This window comes from Oryctolagus cuniculus, chromosome 10, assembly GCF_051225735.1.
Source record: "Oryctolagus cuniculus isolate XC-2025 breed Fujian yellow rabbit chromosome 10, ASM5122573v1, whole genome shotgun sequence".
Classification (NCBI taxonomy): Eukaryota; Metazoa; Chordata; class Mammalia; order Lagomorpha; family Leporidae; genus Oryctolagus; species Oryctolagus cuniculus.
Window position 1 is genome coordinate 60,570,487 of NC_142876.1, and position 23,449 is coordinate 60,593,935.

The window sequence follows — 23,449 nt, forward strand, 5'->3', positions numbered from 1 at the left end:
GGAGCTCCATCCAGGTCTTGCATGTGGGTAGCAAGACCCTAAGCCACTACCAGCTAACTCCCGGGGGCTCATCAGCAGGAAGCTGGATGGCAAACAGAGGAGCCAGGACCTGAACGCAGGTACACCTAACCGGATGTGCAGGCGTCCCAAGTGGTGACTCAGCCCCTGTGCCAAAGCCAGCTCCCAGTCTGTTTCAGCCTTTGGAGATGCGTTTCCTTTTCAGTTTAATTAATCAGTTGTATGCATTGTTCTTTTTCCACATCCCAGGAGCAGAAAAGGCAGTTTTTAGAGACACAGGCGCCACAGCAGTTGCGAGTTCAGGCCTGGAGTGGGCCAGATTTTGGCTCCAACACTTGCCAGCTACTGCTTTGACAAGTCACTTAACTTCTGTTTTCTCATATGTACAGTGGGGCCAATGTTACCTATTTGCAGTGTTGTTTTTAAAGGTTAAAAGCAGGGGTGAGTGTTGTGGTGCCATGGCTTAAGCTGCCGCCTGGGACACGTACATCCACGTTGGAGTGCCTGGAGTGCCACTACTCTACACTTGTGACTGAACTTCCTGCTAATATGCCTAGGAGGTAGCCCAAATATTTGGGCTCCTGCCGCCCACATGGGAGACCTGGATGGAGTTCCAGCCTCCTGGCTTCAGACTGGTCCAACCCTGGCTGCTGCCATTTAGGGACTGAGCCAGTAGATGGAAGCTCTTTCTCTCCTTCATCCTGCTTTCAGATAAAATAAATAAACCTTAAAATTTAAAAAAGAGGGGCTGGCATTGTGGTGTAGTGGGTAAAGCCATCTGCAACACTGACATCCCATATGGATGCTGGTTTGAGTCCCAGCTGCTCCACTTCTGATACAGCTCCCTGCTAATGGTGTGGGAAAAGCAGTGGAAGAAGACCCAAGTGCTTGGGCACCTGCCACCCACAAGGGAGCCCATGAAGCTCCTGATTTCAGCCTGGCTCAGCCCTGGCTGATGTGGCCATTTGGGGAGTGAACCAGCTCTGTCTCTGTAACTCTGACTTTCAAATAAATGAAATAAATCTTTTAAAATTTTTTAATTGAAAAAAAGTTTTAAAAGGTTAGAAGCATTAATTTAAGAATTGCTTAGGGTACTGTCCAGTATATAGAAAGCACTTAATAAATATTAGTTATTATCTAGGATCAGAAAACCATACTTCCTTTTTGGGTGTGCCAGCTGTGAGAACCACCCTTGCCCTGGTCAGAAGCAAAGAGGAAAAAAACAAAGTCTGGGCACCTTAAAAGTGACCGGACATCCTGGTTGCGTGGGACAGGTCTGTTTCATGGGTGACCTTTCCCAGATCTGAGACGGACATGGAACAGGCACTTCCTACGTGAATACATGACTTCAGGCAAACTCTGAAGTTTGTGGAAACCTCTGTGAATTGTCTTGCAGAAGGGTAGGACTGTGGTAGCGGCAAATCTCAGAATGAGTCCTGGGAGCTTAGATTGAGGGTCCCTGGGTCTCCCACTTGCTGGTTGGCATTCCATAGCTCCTGGGATCCAGCACAGAAACTCCAGCTATTCTGACACCCCTGGAAACCTTGAGCCGATGGTTCTCACTGACATGGGACTGCCTGGTATAACAGAGCGCCACGGTAAGCGCAGCTGAATGAGGCAGTTATTCACAACAAGGAAGACAGCGCTAAGCCGTCATGCGGGTGACACCACCACGTGGGCAGGGCTTTTATGTTTCTTGAAAGTAAAACAGAGACATTTTTCTGCCTTCACTGGGGTCTGGCTAGAGCCCGAGATTCAGAGTCCTAGGGATGACATGTGGGGTGGAGTGTGGCCCTCTGTTTCCCTGGGTTTTTACCATCCTGCTCTTTGGGTGGAAATTTCCTACCGGCTCCAGGATACTTGCGTTACCAGTGTCCAACTGATAATCTTTCCTGCCCGGGGAAGGGAAATAAGGACTTGGGCCTGAGTGAAAGCATGGAACCAAGAGGGTCTGGGACAAGCAGGTGACAATTCAGAGTTCCTTGCCTTCCAAACTTTCTTTCCCAGAGAACTAAAAACACACTTTCATTTAAGAAAGACATTCCAATGGAGTTTTTGGTCTTGTTTTGTTTGCTTTCTTTTTCCCCAGTAGATACCCACTTGGTATGTGAGCTGATTTTTTTTTTCTCCTGAAAGTAAATGTATGTTTGTAAATTCTCCTTAAGGTAGTAAGAAATTGATGAACAATAAATGGTAAACACAAGTGGAAGTAAAAAGTTGAAAGGAAATAGCCATAAGTTAATTTAAAAAAGAGATAAAGAAAAAAGAAGTATCTTGATTCTGTTTTGAAACTAGTCTACTGTTGAAAGCTTTACTTAATATATGCTAAATTGATCTTCTGTTTATAAAGATAATTGAAAATGAATCTTGATGTGAATGGAAGAGGAGAGGGAGCGGGAGAGGGGAGGGTTGCAGATGGGAGGGAAGTTATGGGAGGGGAAAGCCATTGTAAACCATAAGCTGTACTTTGGAAATTTATATTCATTAAATAAAAGTTAAAAAAAAAAGAAGAAACTAGTCTAAACTATTCACTATCAACTTACAGCAGAGTGGAAAGAAAAATATTCCTTTCAAGGATGCTCAATATACAGTACAAGAAATAGTAAGTGAAATATACTGGCTTTTCACGTGCATATCAAAACAGCTCAACTGGTACTAAAATGTTCTGTATAGAAAAAGTCTAGGTATAATACATTCTTCCAGGGCTAACCTTGAATTTCACTTTTTTAACTTTAAAATTTTACTTGAGTGACAAGGAGAAAACCAGAGACAGAGTGGAGCTTCCATCCATTGGTTCACCCTCCAATGTCCTCAGCAGCTGGAACTGGGCCAGGATGAAGCTAAGAGCTAGAAATTCAATCCAGGTCTCCCCTGTGGGTGGCAGGGACTTAACTATTGGAGCTATCACCTGCTGACTCGCAGGGTGCACAGGAGCAGGGAGCTGGAGTCAGGAGCTAGAACTGGGAACTGAACTCACACACTGGTGTGGGTTGTGAGCCTCTCAACTGCTAGGCTACACACCTGCCCCAAGAGTACCTTAAGTGGTGGTTATAGTCTCTTTCTCTCAAGAAACAGAAAACAAACAGCATGGTTTGAAGTGGTTTCAGCTGCAATATGATCATTGGTTCTGGACTAACCAGTTTGCTTTAGTAATTACTATTTGATAATACCACTGTTTTTTATATGGAAAAATTAAAATGCATGGAAGCACAAAGGCCAATACAGCAAACACCCATCTATGTGCTCTCCTTCAAAGGAATGGGTATTAATTACTTTCATGTTTGTTTCTAAGTTTTTCTTTTTGCTCTTTCTCAAAGAAATAAAGTCCTACAGATAAAGCACGGACAGCTTCCAGCTTACAATGATGATTTGACTTGGGATTTTTTTATTGCCTGGTGGTGGATGTGAAAATCATCTGTATTCACTAGAAACTTTACTTGAAATGTTGAGTTTTGAATTTTGCTCTCTTCCTGGGTGAGCAATATGTAACCTGATCTCATGGTGTTGGGCAGTTACAGCAAGAGTTCCAACTCCCAGTTAGCAACCCAATGAGGGTGAACAACCCACACCATGATGCCAGTGGTTTTTGGATATTATGTTTTGTATTTTCCCATTCCAGTCATGTCTATAAAACATTTATCTGTGTCTCCTGCTTCTGGGGTATTAACTCATTTTAGACTTTGATTTTTTTCAATTTATGACAGGTTTATTGGGAAGCGACCATGTTGTAAGTCGAGGAGCATCTATACCATCATACATCATACCATCTGCAGGGGAGTGGTCCAAAGATCCCCAGGAGATACCAACACCTGAACAGAACAACCAGGGATCACTTGACTGAGATGGCTGGTATAACTTTTGAGTTCTGATTTTTCTTTATAAGTTATACATCATAATGACAATCAGGGAAAGACTATTTTGACCATGGAGACAGGGGCCTTTATGCAAACTATGATTTAAAATCTCTTGGCTACATTTAAGAATTGGCATTTAGAAAAGAGCATACCTTTTCTTTCCCTGTGGAGTATGGTTTTCGCTTTGGAAACAAGGAAGTGGTATGAAGCGGTCTTCAAAAAGTTCATGGAAAAATGTGTATTATGAAAAACTGTGCCTGGTTTTCAAAAAATTTTTTTTTGCACCAAAGCAAACATCTCATTTGATTTCATTTTCCCCAAGCTTTCTGAAGTATTCACGGGGTGAACAGAATTAACCATTTTCTTTCAACCCTGACAGTCAATCTCTGGTGGATAGCAAAGCAAACCAAAGTCCACATAAAAATTTTGGAGATATGCATGACTTTTTATTGGGTCAAAATCAGTGTTTCAGGGGTAGGCATTTGGCATAGTGGTTAAGATACTGATTGAGACATCAGAGTGTCTGGGTTCAAGTCCTGGCTCTGCTTCTTGACTCCAGCTCCCTGCTAATATGCACCTTGGGCAGCAGCAGGTGATGGCTTAAATAGGTGGGTCTCTGCTACCCATGTGAGAGACCCACTCTGAGTTCTAGGCTTCTGGCTTCTGCTTGCTCCAGCCTGGCTGTTTCAGGTATTTTGGGAGTAAACCAGTGGATGGGAGATCTCTGTCTCTCCACCCTTCAAACAAAACAAAACAAAATCAAGATTTGAAATCCTTAAGCATAATTAACATATGTATTCTTCCATGTTAGGGCTCTGGATCTGAAAAGACAGAAATGCTGGTTTCTCTGACTGCTTGCAATTCTTAGTTACTATGCCCAAACTGTAGTCATCAGGCCTCCAATTTAAGGCCTCAGAAACAGAAGAACAGAGGTATTTCCTACATGCTCAGGGTCCTCCCCTGATACCCAGACACTCTGTATCACTCCCTGCAAAGAAGAGTGTCTGACTGTCCCCCAGTGATGGGTTCCTACACTGGACAGGAGGACGGATGCTCACACCTCTCTGCCGCATCTACAGTAATCCACCTGGTGAGCATCCTCCAGGTCAGAAAGGGCTGGAGGTTCAGAAACCACCAGCTGTGCCACCTGCCAGCTGCGGATCTTGGGCGAGTTTTTCAGCTTTGTCATTTTCTTTATCTGTGAAATGGTCATAATACTATCTTCATAGGATTGCTGATTACTTGATGCAGTAATATATGTAAATTGTTATAATTTAGCAATAGTTATAACTCCTGTATCCCTTCTACACTCTTCAGTTCTTGGACATTTACCCGGAAACTGAAAAGGTGGCCTGATCCAAACAGGAAATCACTTCTCCCATGAATCGTCACCCTCTGACCTCTCTCCCCAACAGTGGGGACTGAGTGATGTCCCCTTCTTTTGGTGGCTTTCCTTCTGCCAGACTTTCACGAGTGGCACTGAGTGGGTGAATCATTTCTTTTGTCTGTAAGGGCTCCATAATAACTCTTCAGGGACTCCAATTTTAGTGCCTCTGTATATAGTCTGGCATGGTTTTTTCCCACCTATCAGAGCCAGGACCGGGGCCCACTGGCTGCAGGGGATAAAGGCACACACAGAGATAGGATCCTAACCCTCACTGGACACCAGACCACTCAGAGCCTTGCTCAGAAAACAGATCCTCAGCAGAAAGGAGGGCCAGTGTTACCCCGCTCTTGACCAATAGCTCCTACCGCAAAACAAGCTCCATCTTCAGATAGAAAGAGTACACCAGATAATCCTGCCAGCCTCACCCTGTTTTCCAAATAGTGTTTCACCATGGGATGTGGTGCCACTGCAAACCTGTGGCCGCTGATCTCTCACTGCTGCCTGCTGGTGTCTTTGAACATCTGGGCTACCTCCCCCTTGGACTCGTTCTTTACTCTTATTCATCCCAACTCAATTTCAATTCCCGCATCTTCAACAATACCCTGCCTCCTATGAGATGAAGACATGAAGGGACTCAGGCCTGAATACACCCAGTGTTCTCTCTTTCCTGATGCTTGCCACACACACAGTCCCGTAACCCTATCCAGCTGCCCCTCCCCTAATGACTGCTCTGCACCCACTCCTCCCACCCACCCGTATCCTTGGCCTCATTCCCTCCCGGCTGCTCTGAGCCTGCTAAATAAGCCAGTCCTGTGTCTAATCTCTGCCTCTGCTGGGGAACTCCCCCGGGTTGCCAAGAAGAATTGTCAAGTCTCCTCAATCTCCTGGTTCCCTGAAGCTAATGTAAAATTCTCTTCTCCCCTCTTATTACCCGAATTTGTGTCACTGCCTGTGGCACAGTGGGTTAAGCTGCTGCTTGCGACACTGGCATCCTGTATCTGAGTGCTGGTTCAAGCCCCCGTTCCTCTGCTTCTGATCCAGCTTCCTGCTAATGTGCCTGGGAAGACAGCACAAGATGACCTGAGTGCTTGGGACGCAAGGATGGAGTTCCTGATCCAGGCTCCTGGCTTCAGTCTGGCCTAGACCTGGCTGTTGTGGCCATTTGGGGATCAAACCAGTATATGGAAGATTTCTGTGTCTCTCTGTCTCTCCCTCTTTCTGTCACTGTGTGTTTCAAATAAATCAATCTTTTTTTTTTTTTTTTTCCAAATGCTAGGGTCTGGCGCTGTGGCTTAGTAGGCTAAGCTTCCAGCTGTGGCGTTGGCATCCCATATGGGCACTGGTTCATGTCCTGACTGCTTCTCTTCTGATCCAGCTCTCTGCTATGGCCTGGGAAAGCAGTAGAGATGGCCCACTGTGGGAGTCTTGGAAAAAGCCCTGCACCCTTGTGGGAGCCCTGAAAAAAACTCTTGGCTCCTGGCTTCGGATTGGTTCAGCTCCAGCCATTGTGACCATTTGAGGAGTAAACCAGTGGATGGAAGATTCTCTCTCTCTCTCTCTAACTCTACCTCTCAAATAAATAAAATCTTTAAAAAAAAAAAGAAATTCTTATGTTTAAGTCCTACCTAACTCCTAGTAGCTCAGAACGTGACTGTATTTACAGAGTCCTTAAAAAGGTAATTAAATGAAAATGGGGTCAATAGCTCAAGGCAATATGATTGTTGAGCTGATAAGAAGAGGCGAGTAGGACAAAGACACCTGTGGAGGGAAGACCATGTGAAGAAACAGCAAGAAGACAGCAGCCAACAAGCCAAAGAGAGAGGTCTTGGAAGAAACTAAATCCGTGATCTTGGCCTTCTGGCCTCCAGAACAGCGAGAAAATGCATTTCTGCTCTTTATGGCACCCGGCCCATGTAGTTTGTATGCAGCCCCAGATGACTAAAGCAGTGCTTTTTGAAGGCAGAATGCCTTTGCGCTGTCATTTCTTCGACTCCTGTTTGTCTGCAGTCCCTGGGCCTGGCACTCTCTGCATGCTCTGACCTTATGGACCCTGCATTCAGCACAAGGGTAACGTAATTCCCTCGGATTCCACACTGCCACCCTCTCTGGCTCACCTTCTGCCTCCCTGACGCTGCTTTCTCTATTCTCCTCCTCCTCCTCTTTATTTATTTATATTTATTTGAAAGGGAGGGAAGGGAGGAGAGAGACAGACAGACATGTCTTCCATCTTCTGGTTCACTCCCCAAATGGCTGTTACAGCCAGGGCTGGGCCAGACTGAAGAAAGGAGCCTGGAAATCAATCTGGGTCACCCACGTGGGTGGCAGGACCCTGCTACTTTAACCATTATCTTCTGCCTCCCAAGGTGCACATTAACGGAAGCTGGATGAGAAGCACAGGTATGACATGAATTGAGGCACGCCAATATGGAATGTGCGCATCCTGATGGGAGGCTTAACCTGTTGAACCTCAATGTCTGCCCAACCTTCTCTGCTTTTTATGGACTTCTCTCTCATTCCATCTCGTAAATGTTGAACACAAAATTCAATTCTGAGCCCAGTTTACTCCCTGCCTCCCTTATTCCTTTTGAGTGATCTCATCCATTTTCCTATTTAAAAGATAGATTTTTGTTTCTCAAATTTGTAGCTGCATTGGATACTGATCCTTTAGTTGGATGTGGTTTGTCCCTCAAACATTCATGTGCTGGAAGTCTGGTCCTCGCTGTGTCCATGTTGAGGTAGAGGAAGCTTGAAGAGAGCCAAGAGGGAGGTAATTAGGCCACTGAAGGTGCTGCCTTCATAAGACAATCAATCCATGCTGGTCTCCTGGACTGAAATAGTTCTCATGAGCGTGGGCTGCTATAGAGTGGGGCCACTCCATGCACCTGGCCTTTTATGGTTCCTTTCTGTTTCTCTTTCATGTTACAATGCAGCCAAGCAGACCAAATGGATGGGACCACTCAATCTTGGATTCTCAGCCACCCCCCAAACTTGAGCTAAATAAACCCCTTTTTCTTTATTAGGTACTCAGTTTCAGGCATTTTGTTATAGCAATCGAAAAAGGATGAGCACAGCTTCCAAGTAGCATATCTAACCACTCCCTCCATAACTCTTTTCTCCCCAAATCTACACCCCCTTTGGGATTCTCTAGTTGATTACTATTAGGTCTTTGAGGGTACATCAAACAGTTCATAGAAAAGTGAAATTAGGAGATGTTTATTTGGGTGCAAATACCCATGAACATTTTGAAGACCCTGCATAGGCACGGATTTCATAATTTTTGCACCAAAAATAAAGTCTATCTTTTAATTCCAATTCCACAAGCTTTTGAAGCCCCTTGGTATAAAGTTTGATTACCCCATCCAGATCCTGAATAATCTCCCTCTCTTGCCAATCTTGAAGGTTTGGTTTTGTTAAGCAAATTAGAGAGTTTCCTATCTTGTGTTATTCCCACACTTCAGACTTCCCTATGGTTACCCATTGTCTTGGTCTATTTGTGTGCTAGAATACCATAGATGGGTAATTTATAAATGATGGAATTGTGTTTCTTACAGCCCTGGAGGCTGGAAAGTCCAATGTCAAAGTCCTGCAGCTGCTCTCTGTCTCCATGATGGCGCCATGCCGCTGCATCCTCCAGAGGGCAGGCATGGGGAGCCCTCCTCCAATGGAAAGGGCAGACAGAAGACAATGAACGTGCTCCTGCGAGCCCTTTAATAAGAGTCCTAAACCCTAATGTGCTGTGCACTGAGATTTAATGCTATAACGAGTACTCAAACAATATATTTCACTTTGTGTTTCTATGGGGGTGCAAACTGTTGAAATCTTTACTTAATGCATACTAAACTGATCTTCTGTAAAAAAAAAAAAAAGAAATTATCAATTCCCAACTTGACTCTCACTGGGATTAAACATGACAATAGGTCTGATCTGATTTCATCATCATTAAAAAAATCATCTATTATTTTTCACTTTATGTTTCTGTGTGGGAGCAAACTGTTGAAATCCTTACTTAATGTATACTAAGCTGATCTTCTGTATATTAAGATAATCGAAAATGAATCTTGATGTGAATGGAAGGGGAGAGGGAGTGGGAAAGGGGAGGGTTGTGGGTGGGAGGGACGGTATGGGGGGGAAGCCATTGTAATCCATAAGTCGTACTTTGGAAATTTATATTCATTAAATAAAAGTTAAAAAAAAAAGGCCGGCGCCGCGGCTCACTAGGCTAATCCTCCACCTAGCGGCGCTGGCACACCGGGTTCTAGTCCCGGTCGGGGCGCCGGATTCTGTCCTGGTTGCCCCTCTTCCAGGCCAGCCCTCTGCTGTGGCCAGGGAGTGCAGTGGAGGATGGCCCAGGTGCTTGGGCCCTGCACCCCATGGGAGACCAGGAAAAGCACCTGGCTCCTGGCTCCTGCCATCGGATCAGCGCGGTGCGCCGGCCGCAGCGCACCGGCCGCGGCGGCCATTGGAGGGTGAGCCAACGGCAAAGGAAGACCTTTCTCTCTGTCTCTCTCTCTCACTGTCCACTCTGCCTGTCAAAAAAAAAAAAAAAAAAAAAAAAAAAAAAAGTTAAAAAAAAAAGAAAAAAAGAAAAAAAAAAAGAGTCCTAAACCCATCCATGAAGTCTCCGCCCTCATGACTTAATCACCTCATGAAAGCCCCACACTTTAGCGCTGTTGCACTGGCCAGTAAGCTTCAGCAGGAATTTTGAGGAGCACAGTCAGACCCCAGCATCCATCATCCATGGGATAAGCCCCAAACCTTCTGCCATGGGGCAGTGAAGGCCAACCTGTCCACTTGTACCGCTGCCTGCTCCCTCAATGCTCCAGGTGCCCTAGCTCGCCAGTCCCCAAGCTGTCCCCTCCTCAATGTTTTTGCTTGTGCTAGACCCGAAGCTGGTGGTGCCCCTCTCAGCACCTTACCCAAGCTCCCGCCACCTTTGCCTAGCAAAAGCCCTCATCCCCCAGATTCGGCTCAGATGCACCTCCCCCAGAAATCCTCATCTCCTCCACCTCTCCCTCTTTATTGCTCCCCGCATTCCTATGCTTAGATGTCTGTCCTTTCCTCATTTCCAACCAGGCCATAAGCTCCTTGGCAGCTTAGACTGTGTCCATTTGACCCCTGGTATCTCATTGAAGGAGTACTTTTTTTTTTTTTTAAATTAACACAGTCCCTCACACACTATGTCAACCAGAAAAATGACTGAACTGCCACATTCTAGTCCTTGCGCATTCTGATTCTCTAAAGTTTTTACCATATTTAGCATCACTTTTTACGTTATAAAGTTGACTAACTGGCTGACATAGTTCTTAGCTGGACTATTATTCCTCTTGGATTACTGTTTATAATGTTAGCTAAAGTGGCTGGACAGGAAGAGCCAAGCCATCTGGGATAAATTTAATTTGTTTACGGGTGAATTAAATTTCCTTATGCACACATTTTGACTTCTTTCTTCACTCACCTAGGTTCCTTTTTTAATGTCATAGGTTTTAGGGGTAAAGGAAAAAGAATTGAAAAAGTGAGTCGACCTCTTCCTTTAAAATCATGTGGATTTGTCAGTCCAAATCCATCTGTTTTCATCACGCTGGGATTACCCACAGAGAGACACTCTCATTTACGAGTGTGCTCTCATGACAAAGAATGTCTCCAACCTGTGGCCCAGCAGCTGCTAGTGATTCAGAACTGCTGTAACAGACCGTCAAAGTAGAAAACACAGATCTGTTTCATTCCCAACTGGCACCGCCGCTCACAAGAGTGCTTTACTTTTGCTTTTTTTTTTTTTTAAAGGAGCCGAACATTGGTGGCTAATGAATGGATGCAGAATAGAATTCTCAAGTAGAAATTTCCCATTGACTAAAACCAGAGCTTCTGAAGGGTTCTTGGAAAACAAACAAACCAAAAGAACCCATGTTATTTGTTTTTAAAGAGCAAGTTTTCAAAAAACTCAGTCAATTTAAACTTGCTTTTTCCAATTTGGACCATGCCAGGAGTCTTACTCGTAAAAAATGATTATATTTTGTGTCTATATTTCAGCTTACATCAGCTATGGAACAATATCATCACAGGAAGGTACTTCAGAAAGTCTGAGGAATATAGATTAAAAGAACTTTATTTAGGTTCAAAATTTTTGAAATCCAGGGCCATCATGGTACAGTGAGTTAACTTGTAATGCCAATATCCCACAGGAGCAGTGGTTTGAATATCAGCTATTCCACTTTTTTTTTTTTTAATATGACAGGTAGAGTTATAGATAGTGAGAGAGACAGAGAGAAAAGTCTTCCTTCCGTTGGTTCATTCCCCAAATGGCTGCTATGGACAGCGCCGTGCTGGTCTGAAGCCAGGAGCCAGGTGCTTCTTCCCGGTCTCCTATGTGGGTGCAGGGGCCCAAGCACTTGGGCCATCCTCCGCTGCTCTCCCGGGCCACAGCAGAGAGCTGGACTGGAAGAGGAGCAGCCGGGACTAGAACCCGGTGCCCATATGGGATACTGGCACCGCAGGCGGAGGATTAGCCAAGTGAGCCATGGCGCCAGCCCCCTATCCCACTTCTGATCCAGCTCCCTGCTAACGTGCCTGGGAAAGGCAACAGAAGATGGCCCAATTTTTTGGGTTCCTGCCATCCACATACGAGATAGAGTTCCAGGCTCCTGGCTTCAGCCTGGCCCAGCCCCAACCATTGCAGCCATTTGGGAAATGAACCAGCAGATGGAAGACGTCTCTCCCTCTCCCCCATCCCCATTGTAACTCTGCCTTTCAAATAAATAAATCTTACATTTTTAAAAAATCCACGTATATGAGTACTCTTCAAAAAGTTCATCAAATAAAGCTTTAGTATGAAAAAAATTGCATGCGTTTTTAAAAAAATTTGCACCCAAATAGACCTATCTTTGAATTCCATTTTTCGATGAACTTTTTGGATTTCTCTTGTATAGATCACGTAGATCAATCAAGAGAGCTTTGAGCCTTTGCAAGTTGAGTGAGATGAAATTAGTTCATATTTCTCTTGGTAATTTTTATTTATTTATTTATTTATTTGACAGGCAGAGCGGACAGTGAGAGAGAGAGACAGAGAGAAAGGTCTTCCTTTTTTTGCCGTTGGTTCACTCTCCAATGGCCGCCATGGCTGGCGCGCTGTGGCTGGCGCACCGCGCTGATCCGATGGCAGGAGCCAGGTGCTTATCCTGGTCTCCCATGGGGTGCAGGGCCCAAGCACTTGGGCCATCCTCCACTGCACTCCCTGGCCACAGCAGAGAGCTGGCCTGGAAGAGGGGCAACCGGGACAGAATCCGGCGCCCCGACAGGGACTAGAACCGGGTGTGCCGGCACCGCTAGGTGGAGGATTAGCCTAGTGAGCCGCGGCGCCGGCCTCTCTTGGTAATTTTATAGAAAAGAACTAGATACTATGCTTATAGTCCATTGCATTTATATTCCACAGAACTTGTTATTGTTGTAGAAAGCAGAGGTCGGTCCCTCTCTCACAATCTCTGGGATAATGGAAACACCAACTTTTGTTTCCAGACCTGGTGCTGCCTTCACCTCACCATGTCACTTCTCTTCACCCCCTTGGCACCCTCCTAGCCTCCATAAACCACCACCAGAAGCACACCCACGAGAGGTGCTCTCTCCCGGCTATGGAACCAACATCCTGCAACACAAAACCAAAAGGGTATTCACGAAGGGTCATCAGCAGGCACATAATACACGATGTCCTTTTCACCACTGCCCCTTCCTCTGAAGTCACTAATCTCAGGTTGGCCAGGGCAGGGCTTACAAAAAGAGACCCTGCAGCGAGCGTGCCCATGGGGGCATGGGGTTGGAAGGGGAAGAACCAGGGGAGGGGAGAGACCCTTTGAAGGTTCAGTTCAAAAGTAAAATGAGAATAAAACCGAAAGAAGCTAGGATGCACCCACGGCGCCCTGCGGAGAAATCCCCAGGGACTGTAGGCAGATGAATTACAGCGCTCAGAGCGCTGCTTTGTCTGCCGCCCACTATGGCAGCGCCGCAGACACAGAAGAGGCAGTCCTGGGCACAGGAGCCCGGGCGATCGTTCCGATAGACCGTCACAATAATGACTGCGCGCAGCTTCTGTAACCAAACCTGGAACCAGGCAAACTCCATTTCAGGTTTCATTACCATTGGCTGCCAAGGCTCACAAGCCTTCTGGGGACTTGATGGCCAAGCTTCACTAACGTGGATGCTATTACCAGGCACAATGAAAGTGGAATTCACCCGCCTCCCTCCTGCACATGCTCTAGGTTTATCGGTGCCTTTCAGATAAAGCCTGAGAATCCCACATATAACTTGTCCACAGTTCGGGAAGAGATTCTGAAGCACGATCAACCGGTTTTTCATCCTCAGGCCATTGAAACTCGAGCGCCTGTCGCGGCACAGAGGTAGACCGCCTTCCCAGGCAGTCGCATTCAGTTCCATCTGGCCGGTTCATTCCTGGCGAGATAATACCAGACAGATCCATGTAACACGCAAGCCACTGTCGAATAGCACCGAGCCATCTTCCCGAGACAGCTGTGTGACACAAGGGCGGCATTGTCTGGGCGAAGCTGGTCTCATTGCACTTCCAGTGCTGCCCGCACAAGAACCCCGGCAGCTGCCGTGGTTTGTAGGCCGTCTCACTGCATTTTCGCTATTTTGTTATCCAGCCAAAATCCTACTGTGGACTGGTGAGGCTGAAGGGTTAGAACGAGAACTGAAGACTTCACTCTGTTTGGCCTTTAGCAGGGGAAATAATAGCTCCACACACCCGGGGAGAGTTTGTAGTTACGCATTTCCAAAGATAGCTTAAGGTTACCAGGCTCCTATAAAGTGCTTCCGTTTAGTCTGTCCTTGGTTAACTCAGTTTTAGGTAACCTAGAAAAGTAGTTCCCAGCCCTAGGATGCCAAAAACAATATCCTCAGGAAGCAGCTGTCAGAATTAGGATAATGGTATCAGAAAATGACTGATAACTGGGTAATTATTTAAAACTGGATGGTTCTCTTCTTCAACTCATTAAAAGAGAAAGATAATTATAACATCCCCCACACCCAAAATCTGTACTTGAGGTTCCCATGGGACAAACAGGGTTCTTCTATTGCTGTGAACACACTGTATTTGAATTCAGGGAGACGTTCAGCAATTGTGAAAATGAGGATGGTGTGGTTGTTTTGCCTACCTTCAGGTGCCGCAGCCCTTTTTCGGGGGGGGGGGGAGGGGATAGTTTTTAAGTTTGTATTTGTTTATTTTCATTTTATTTGCAAGGCAGAGAGACACAGATTCTTTCATCTGCTGGTCTACTCTCCAAATGACCACAGCAGTCAGGGCTGGGCCTGGAACCCAGTCCCGGTTTCCCACATTGGTGTCAGGAATGCAAGTACTTCAGCCATCCCTGCCTCCCATGGTGCCCATTAGCAAGAAACTGGAATTGGAAGTGAAGCTGGGGCTCACACAGAACAATAAGGGATGCAGCTGTCCCAAGCAGTGTCTTAACCACTGTGCCAAATGCCCATCCCCTGGGAGAATACTTTGTTGTGGTGGTCGTGGTGGCAAAATACACCTAAGATTTGCCATTTTAATTATTTTTAAATGTACAGTTGGAGGCATTAAGTGCATTCACCAAACATTTTTGAATACTTAAAAATTGTGATAATTCTGGTATTCCACACAATGAATTAAACAAATATCGGGGCCGACGCTGTGGCATAGTGGGTAAAGCTGCCACCTGCAGCACCAGCTTCCCAAATGGGTGCTCGTTCTAGTCTCAGCTGCTCTATTTCTGATTCAGCTCTCTGCTATGGCATAGGAAAGCAGTGATAGATGGCCCAAGTCTTTGGGTCCCTGAACCCACGTGGGAGACCAGGAAGAAATTCCTGGCTCCTGGTTTTGGATCTGCCCAGCTGTGGCCATTGCAGCATCGAATGGAAGACCTCTCTTGATCTCTCTGCCTCTACCTCTCTGTAACTTTGTCTTTCAAATAAATAAGTAAATCTTTAAAAAAAATTAAAAAAAAAACAAGTATGATGAGAATCTTCCTTTCTCACATGCTGTCCTATTTATCTGTTCAAGATGACCTGGAAAACCAGATTTCCTGGGAGGATTTTGTTAAGGAAGCACTTTTGTCATGTACTCTGAAAAGAGACCCACACTGTACTAGGGTACTTCAGAAAGTTCATGGGAAAATGCTTACTATCAAAAAATTATATATAAGTTTCCATTTTTTTGCACCAAAGTAAACTTATCTTTCAATTTTATTTTCCCGTGTACTTTCTTGCAGTGCTCTCATGTGGGACCCAAAGAACACATAAAATGACCAAGAGATGGAGGCACTGATGCTTAACCTATTTACCCTTGCCATTTTTCTAGTGTATACAGATTAAAAAGCCAAATAAATAAAAGTTGGTTACCTAGAACTTGGTTTCTTCTTTACTATCCCCTTTTACAAAAATTAAAATAAAATAAAATAAAATAAATGGAAAAGGTTAAGTCAGAGACTCAATGAAACAAAGGCCGGCTACAAGTGAGCCCAGTTATCAGCACAGAATTGTGGTTGCCAAGGAACCAGAGGCAGATATGTATGGACAGCTCCACTGTGGACAGTGCCAAGCAACACAAAGTATCATTATCTTGTCAAATGTTATTCATGCACTATCTGTTCCATCAGACACTTGTGTGTTCTGTGACCTTGGACAAGAAACGGCTGGAGAACAGTTGGAGGGCAAATAGACCAGCACCTGTCAATGTCTCTGGTCCACTGTCAGGGTCATTGTCAGGACAAGATGAATGTTCCTCCATGTGCTTATTTCTCCCTTCTCGCTATGGAGGGCTGCCACTGCTTTACTGTCAGAGTTTTCCCCACTGAGCTGGACTGGCCTCATTAGCAATCGGCGGCTCTCTGCCTTCAGCATAGTTTACCCCTGCACTATTTAGAATTTTGGAATTCCAGTAGTTTGAAGCCCCTATTTTGTGTCCCAGAGAGCATGAAAAATGTGGAGAAAGCCTTCAATGTTTGTGGGATGTAGTTGTGTCTTAGGAGCTGGAAAAGAGACATGGGGTTCACGGAGATTATTCAACGCAGAAGCTGTCCCATCACGTCTGCGGCAGGTGCACATCCCTGTCTGCCACAGGCACTGTTGCCCTGATGAGAAGAATTCATCCTCTCTCAGGGAAATATCCCTGCCAGCTTCTAGCAGCAGCAACGGCTACTCACTATGCTCAGAATGTTCGTGTCCCTCCAACAGTGCTGTGTTGAAATCCAACTGGAGTGCTGATATATTAAAAGGTGGGGTCTATAGGAGTGAGTAGGCCATGGGAGTGGAGCCCTCATGGATTCCTACACATATTCCTATTAGTGTCCTTATCAAAGAGGCCTCAGGCCATGCGAGGACACAGCAAAAAGGCACCAGCCTTGAAGCAGAGGGCGAGCCCTCGCCAGGCACCAAAGCCGCCAGCACCTTGATCTTGGAATTCCCAGACTCCACAACAGTAAGCAACAAATGTCTACTCTTTATACGTTATCCACTTTAGGGTATTTTGTTGCTCCAGTCCAAACAGAAGAAGGCAATACTTATTGTGTGCAAGTATTTTTCATCTAACTAGGAAAAAAAAAAAGGTTTTGGTAAGTGAAACATACTTGTAAGCATTTCTAAAATATTTGGAGGACTCAGATACATGCTTACTCATCCTCTACTTCGCGTCAGAGGGCTGAGGATTTTTATATTTATTTATTTTGAGCTATCACCTGCTGCTCTCAGAGTGTCCACTAGCAGGAAGCTGGAATTGGATGCAGAGCAGGGACTTGAACCTGGGCATTCCAATAAGGGATATGGGCACCCCAAGTGGTGTCTTTCATTTTTTTTAAAGATTTGTTTATTTTCTTTGAAAGTCAGAGTTACAGAGAGAGGGGGAGAGACAGAGAGAAAGAGATCTTCCATCCACTGGTTCACTACCCAAATGGTTGCAACAGCCAGGGCTGGGCCAGGCTGAAGCCAGGACTCTGAAACTCTGTCCAGGTCTCCCATGTGGGTGGCAGGGCCCAAGTACTCGGGTTATTCCCTACTGCCCTCCCAGCACATTATCAGGGAGCTGGATCAGAAGTGGAGGAGCAGCCAGGACTTGAACCAGTACCCATATGGGATGCTGGCATTGAGGGTGGCAGCTTAACCTGCTATGCCACAGTACCGGCCCCCCAAGTGGTGTAGTAACTACTGCGCCAAACAGCAGACCCAGAGGCTGGAGAATCAGATAAATAAGACAGGAATATTTTCTTTACTGAATGCTCACTTTTGAGTGGAAGAGAGTCCACAGACTACTAAAAATAATGTTCGAAGAACCTGATAGACAAACACACAGAGGAATACAGAAGTACCAGTGAGATGGACTTGATTCAGCCTGAACAACAAAGTCAGTCTGGAACAACAAACGGGTGGGCAGTCCTTTTAGGTTCGTTATTTTGAGACATTCCTGGTAGTGTTCATTTAAAAAACATAAATATATTTCTCTGTTATCCCAAACAGAGAATGAGAACTTGGCTTTCTATGGTTCTATCAGAATACATCGACCTGCTTTTATAGCTCTTTTAACATTGAGGAAGATTGTCCTACATTTTTATACGATGGCTGTCAGCGGGCCTCACTGTGAAGCTAGGTCGAGAGAAGCAGATCTAGTCTGGGATGAGGAGGCCCGTGAAAAGAAGACATCAGGTGAGTCAGCTTCCCTGGGTTCCACCAGAGGCCAACCAGGAAGCTAACCCAAGACCTGAATTAATGAACTGAATGAGTTGAAATCTGAAAGGTGGTGTGTCCTGTTGAGCAATAGCACCACGTACCACTGCTCCTTAGACACAGGTGTTTTTTTTCTGGAAAAATCTAACAGACTGGGGGTATGTCCACAAGGGAGAAAGAACTCAGGATGATGCAACTGCACCCATTCCCAGCCTTGCCCACAGCTGCTCACTGGTGCCTCATTTACCTGTCACCAGGGCAAAAAGCTAACTCTGCTCATGGGTCAACACTCAGGCTGCAGGTCGACATGTGAGGGGACTCTGCAGTGGTACTGATGGTTAGGGGCCAATGTCAAGGATTTTCCCACCGCCAAGTTGTTGTACTCATAATGTGAAAGAGAAAAAGGAACTTCGCAGAAACCCATTTGTGAACTTCAGAATCGACTCACAAAGGCAAAAAAGAAGCTGCTCAAGCATTTGAGGGTCCGAGCAGGAAGATGAACAGAACAGAGCTGCAAGTGAGAGAGCAGACACAAAGAAATCCCAGCACCTGCCAAGTCTTCCTGTCTATGCTCATAAAAAATACACAGGATCTTCAAAAAATTCACGGAAAATGTATATTATGAAAAACTATTCATGGAGTTCAATTTTCTTTCACCAAAATAAACATCTTTCAATTTTTTTTCCACAAATTTCTTTCACTCAATTTTTTTTTTCACAAACTTTTTAAAAGTACTCTCCTAATCTCCTTATGGAAACACTCACTGCTGGGGCTGGCGCTGTGGCATAGTGGATAAAGCCACGCCTGTGACCAGACATCCCCTGTGGGTGCCCGTTTGAGTCCTGGCTGCTCCACTTCTGATTCACCTCCCTGCTAATGGCCTGGGAAAAGCAGCAGAAGATGGCCCAAGGGCCTGAACCTCTGCCACTCAAGTGGAAGACCTGGAAGAAGCTCCTGGCTTCAGCTCGGCCCAGAGTTGGCTGTTGCAGCCATCTGGGGAGTGAACCAGTGGAAGGAAGATCTCTCTGTCTCTCCCTTTCTCTCTCTAACTCTGCCTCTCAAATAAATAAATAAATAAATAAATCTTAAAAAAAAAAAAAAACTCACTTCCTGATAAAACTAGTTTGGTATATTTAGTAAATGTATCTAACAAGATTTACAGTCAGTGATGGCTCTAATTATTAAAAAGTTATTATTCCTTTTCTTGTTAAGGATGGTAATGCCTGGTTATGTGCTTTTTTTATACAAATGTTTTTATCTGATGGGCGGAGGGTAGAGATCTGCAGGCTCAATCTCCAAAAGTCTGCAAATGTCCCAGGCTGGGCCAGGCTGAAGCTGGCAGCCAAGAACTCCATCTGGGTGGCAGTGACCCAACGACACAATCCACCACCTGCTGCCTCTTAGGGTACATATTAGCAGGAAATTGGAGCCGGTAGAGCCTGGACTCAAACCCTGTCCTAACTGGCAGCTTAACAATTAGGCCACTTTTCTGCGGCTATCATTTAAAACAATCTCCTTTATCTGTGTGAACTCTATAAGAAAGGGATGTGATACCTTGGATTTTCTTTAGAATACTTCAGCAAAAGTACCAACAACCTATCAGGGAGTACATGTAGAGAAGAGTGGCCAATGGTTGAAGTGGATGATTAACACGTGGGGATTCATTATATTAAATGCTCTACTTTTTGCATGTTCTAAAATGTTCATGGCTTAAAAATGAAGTGGTTAGTTAAAAACAAGTCTAAAAAGTCATATAATGACAGCACTTTTCCAGATGGTTCCCACACAAAAAATGAAGCAGGCTTTCGTGCCTACCACTAAATATTTTTAGTGCCAAAATATCATCACTTGGAGGCTTGATCACTAATTTAATAATACTTTTTCAAAGGGAAGTAAACATCCAACATTAATAAAACATTTATTATAAACTATATTCTAATTTCAGAATTATTGAAAATGTGTCAAATGTACCTCAGAGTTGAGGTCATGTGGTAGGTTTTCTTTGTCATCTGTTAATAGTATAAAATTGAATTAAAGTTTGCCCTAAAGCTACCTCTATCCACATTTTAGGTATGGCCTAAAAGTTTCCCTATGCATAGTGAAGTACAACCTAACTTAACATGTAAACAGACTGTCACCCACTCTTGTAACAAACAGCTGAGTCTCAGCCAATCACAAGCAGTCAACTGTTCAAACTGTGTTCTAATATGACGGATATGAGTTGTAACCAACAAGGCTTCTCTGTAACTCACTCCAGTTCCCTATACCAGCACTTTTTTTTCCTCTGGCCATAAACATGACCTGCCCATGTGGTGGGGTACAGTGTTCTAACCATTTTGAGTCCAGCCCACCACCCCACTAAAGCCAATTCAGATCTGCAAAACTGCAATTGTTATAATTTTCTGTTAACAAGAGGAATTGTTAAAAGGCCAAGCTTGAAACTAATGGCATGCAAAAACGGTGTTCTTTATTTCTTTTATTTAATGATCATTTATTATTTAACTCAATGAATTAGGACTTGTATTAATTACTTTACTGGATGAAGGCTGCCTCCCTAAAACCTAAGAGAAACTATATGTTAAGCAGACTTAAGAAGACAACTAAGCACAGGCTTCTACTGGCCTACACATTAGCCATTTTATTTTATTTTATTTTTTTATCTGACAGGTAGAGTTATAGACAGTGAGAGAGAGAGAGAGAGAGAGAGAGAGAAAGGTCTTCCTTCCGTTAGTTCATTCCCCAAATGGCCGGTATGGTTGGAGCTGCGCCGATCCGAAGCCAGGAGCCAGGTGCTTCTCCCTGGTCTCCCATGCGGGTGCAGGGCCCAAGCACTTGGGCCATCCTCCACTGCACTCCCGGGCCATAGCAGAGAGCTGGACTGGAAGAGGAGCGACCGGGACAGAATCCGGCGCCCATAGGGATGCCGGTGCCACAGGCAGAGGATTAACCAAGTGAGCCACGGCACCGGCTCCTAGCCATTTGTTTTAATATTATTTATTGATAAGGGTAATAAAACGGTAAAGATTATGAATGCTCAGTGCATGTATATCTGTGTACCATGAAGCTACTTAGAATCCCTTTTTAATACCCTGCGAATGAGCAACATGTGAGATGATTTTGGAGAAGAGGAGCCACGGTAGAGACACAGGACCACGTGGAGGAGCACGGGATTTTTCAGAGAAAGGAAACATCCCAGGTATAGAGCTACAAGCCGTGACATCTACCCAGTGCCTCTCCTTCTAGGGCGCAGCGCAGGAGCCTCTGGACTCAGCCGAGCTGTTCCACGTGTTGTGGTCTGGGCTGTGGAACGGCAAGGTTACACAAGCGAAGCTGGCAGGGAAGAAAACAACGCTGCCTGCAGAAGACAAAGTGACCCCCCGCCCCAGCCCAGCCGACGAGTGGACGGATGCGCACGGACGCGACTTACTGTCTTCTGGCAGGCTGTTTTCCCGCTCCTCCCTCTCCATCTGCTGGCACCAGCCTTCCATGCGATCGCGCTCTGCTTGGAGAAGCTTCAGGAACCAGTGCCCATCCCGGTGGCACACCGACCTTTGCACGGCCTCCAGAGGGTCTTCAGTGATCGAGTCAATCCAGGGGTCCGGAGGGGGCAGGATAGAGGGGTCAAAATCCGTGTCAAAGTCATCGTCGGCTGCGCACGCATGGTAATGGTTTCCTGAGCCCTGAATGCTGACGGTAGAGGTGCTGGCGTCCCTGGAGAATTGCCTGGCCATGGGGCCGGGACATGAATTGTCCTCAATAGATTCCAGAGAATTTTCCAGATTATCATGGAAGTCCAGGTCAGCCTGTACTGCTGTTGTCACACTGTTGGATCGAGTGAACCTGCGAAAGCTTGGGAAAGAGAGAAAGGAGATTTAGTTCAAGGATAGTTCTTGAAGCAAAATTGCATTCTACTTTTCTTGGTAAGGGTGATGATAAGGAGCCTCATCTTCTCGGTCTGAGCGTGTGTGTGCTTATGTAGGAGGGTAAGTAGATCCTCGATGCAAAGATATTGCCATAGCTGTAATGGAAAGAACACAGATATCTCACCGTTTTGTAATATGGAGTATTTAAACATATAGCTATCAAAACCATTGTGATCCCCAATGTCCAATTTCCTTCCCAAATCCGGGGTGGCTTGGGTCCTGAAACCCAGATTAGTGAAGAGTAAGGCAACAACTCAATTATTTCTTCGTCTGTGTGATTTTCTCGGAAGTGGGGGAAAAACACAATCTAACCTGGACCAAGACTGTCAAGAATCCTGCAAAGCCACATTCTTCCTGGGGCAGATTTTACCAAGTAAGACTTCTTGAAAGCAATCTGAAGTTTCCTCAGGGGCCCCTTAAAACCCCAATGCCTTTCCTCTGTAAGGATTTACCTGTCTCTCAGGTCATTATCAGCATTTAGTCTAAAGCCTTTGGAATTACAATCAGCTGATGGTTCTAGAATTCTCTATTACTGCTCTCCCTGGCCATTAATTTTCCTTCTCACAGTTCTTCTAGTGAGATGATAAAAGACAACAGATTGCATCTGAGCATTTTACATGGACAGCCAGGAGCACACAGCGTGTCTCAGCCACACAGCCCTGTGTTTCGCTGGCTGACCTGCAGAGAAGGTAAAGTGGGAAGGGTGGGGAGAAGAGACAGGGCAAGGAAGGTATGGGCTGCAAGTGATTTAAAACACACACACACACACACACACACACACACAGAGCTTCAGTGGTTTCTGGATAGGCAGGAAACAGTGGCAGAGAATAGGAAAGGATTTCAAATAATTTGTAGAAAATGCTTAATACAAGGTAAGTTTATTTTGGTGTGAAAACTTTGAAATCTATGAATAGTTTTTTCATAATACACATTTTTCCCCATGAACTTGTATCAGTCCACTCGAAGCAGAACCATTAACTTGCCTGTGTATTTTCCTTTTTTTTTTTTTTTTTTTAAAGATTTATTTGTTTGTTTGAAAGGCAGAGAAAGATAGGGAGAGACAGAGCAAAAAAGATCTTCCAGCCCTGTTTCACACCTGAAGTGGCTGCAATGGCTGAGGGTAGGCCAGACAGAAGTTCCTACGTGGGTACAGGGGCTCAAGCACCTGGGTCTTCATTCCACTGCTTTCCCAGGTGCATTAGCAGGGAGCTGGATTGGAAATGGGCAGCCAGGACTGGAACAGGTTTTCCTATGGGATGCTGGCAGCAGCCGAACCTGCTGTGCCACAGTCCCGGCCTCTTTTTTTTAGAGTCATTTCCTAGTCTAATATTGACTGATTAAATATCTATAACATACAGTTTACTATCTTAGCTATTGCTAAGTATATGGTTCTGAGGTGTTAATTCTATTCACACGCGTGTATCCCTCACCACCATCCATCTCCAAAACCTTTCCATCGCCTGGCTTCAGCCTGGCCCAGCACTGGCTGCTGTGGGCATTTGGGGAGCAGACCAATGGGTGGAAAGATCTCTCTTCTCTGCCTGTCTCTGCTTTTCCAATAAAAA

General features: G+C 45.2%; 1 protein-coding gene across 19 annotated transcripts in view; it reads right to left on the minus strand.

The window, feature by feature from the left end:
* Positions 1–23,449, minus strand: part of DLGAP1 (DLG associated protein 1) — a 1,086,743-nt gene that overhangs the window by 11,639 nt on the left and 1,051,655 nt on the right. For all 19 annotated transcript variants that reach the window (XM_070050436.2, XM_070050435.2, XM_070050434.2 and 16 more), the window contains one exon: positions 21,389–21,810. In XM_070050436.2, the coding sequence (XP_069906537.2) occupies positions 21,389–21,810 (422 nt within the window). The remainder of the gene's footprint in view (positions 1–21,388; positions 21,811–23,449) is intronic.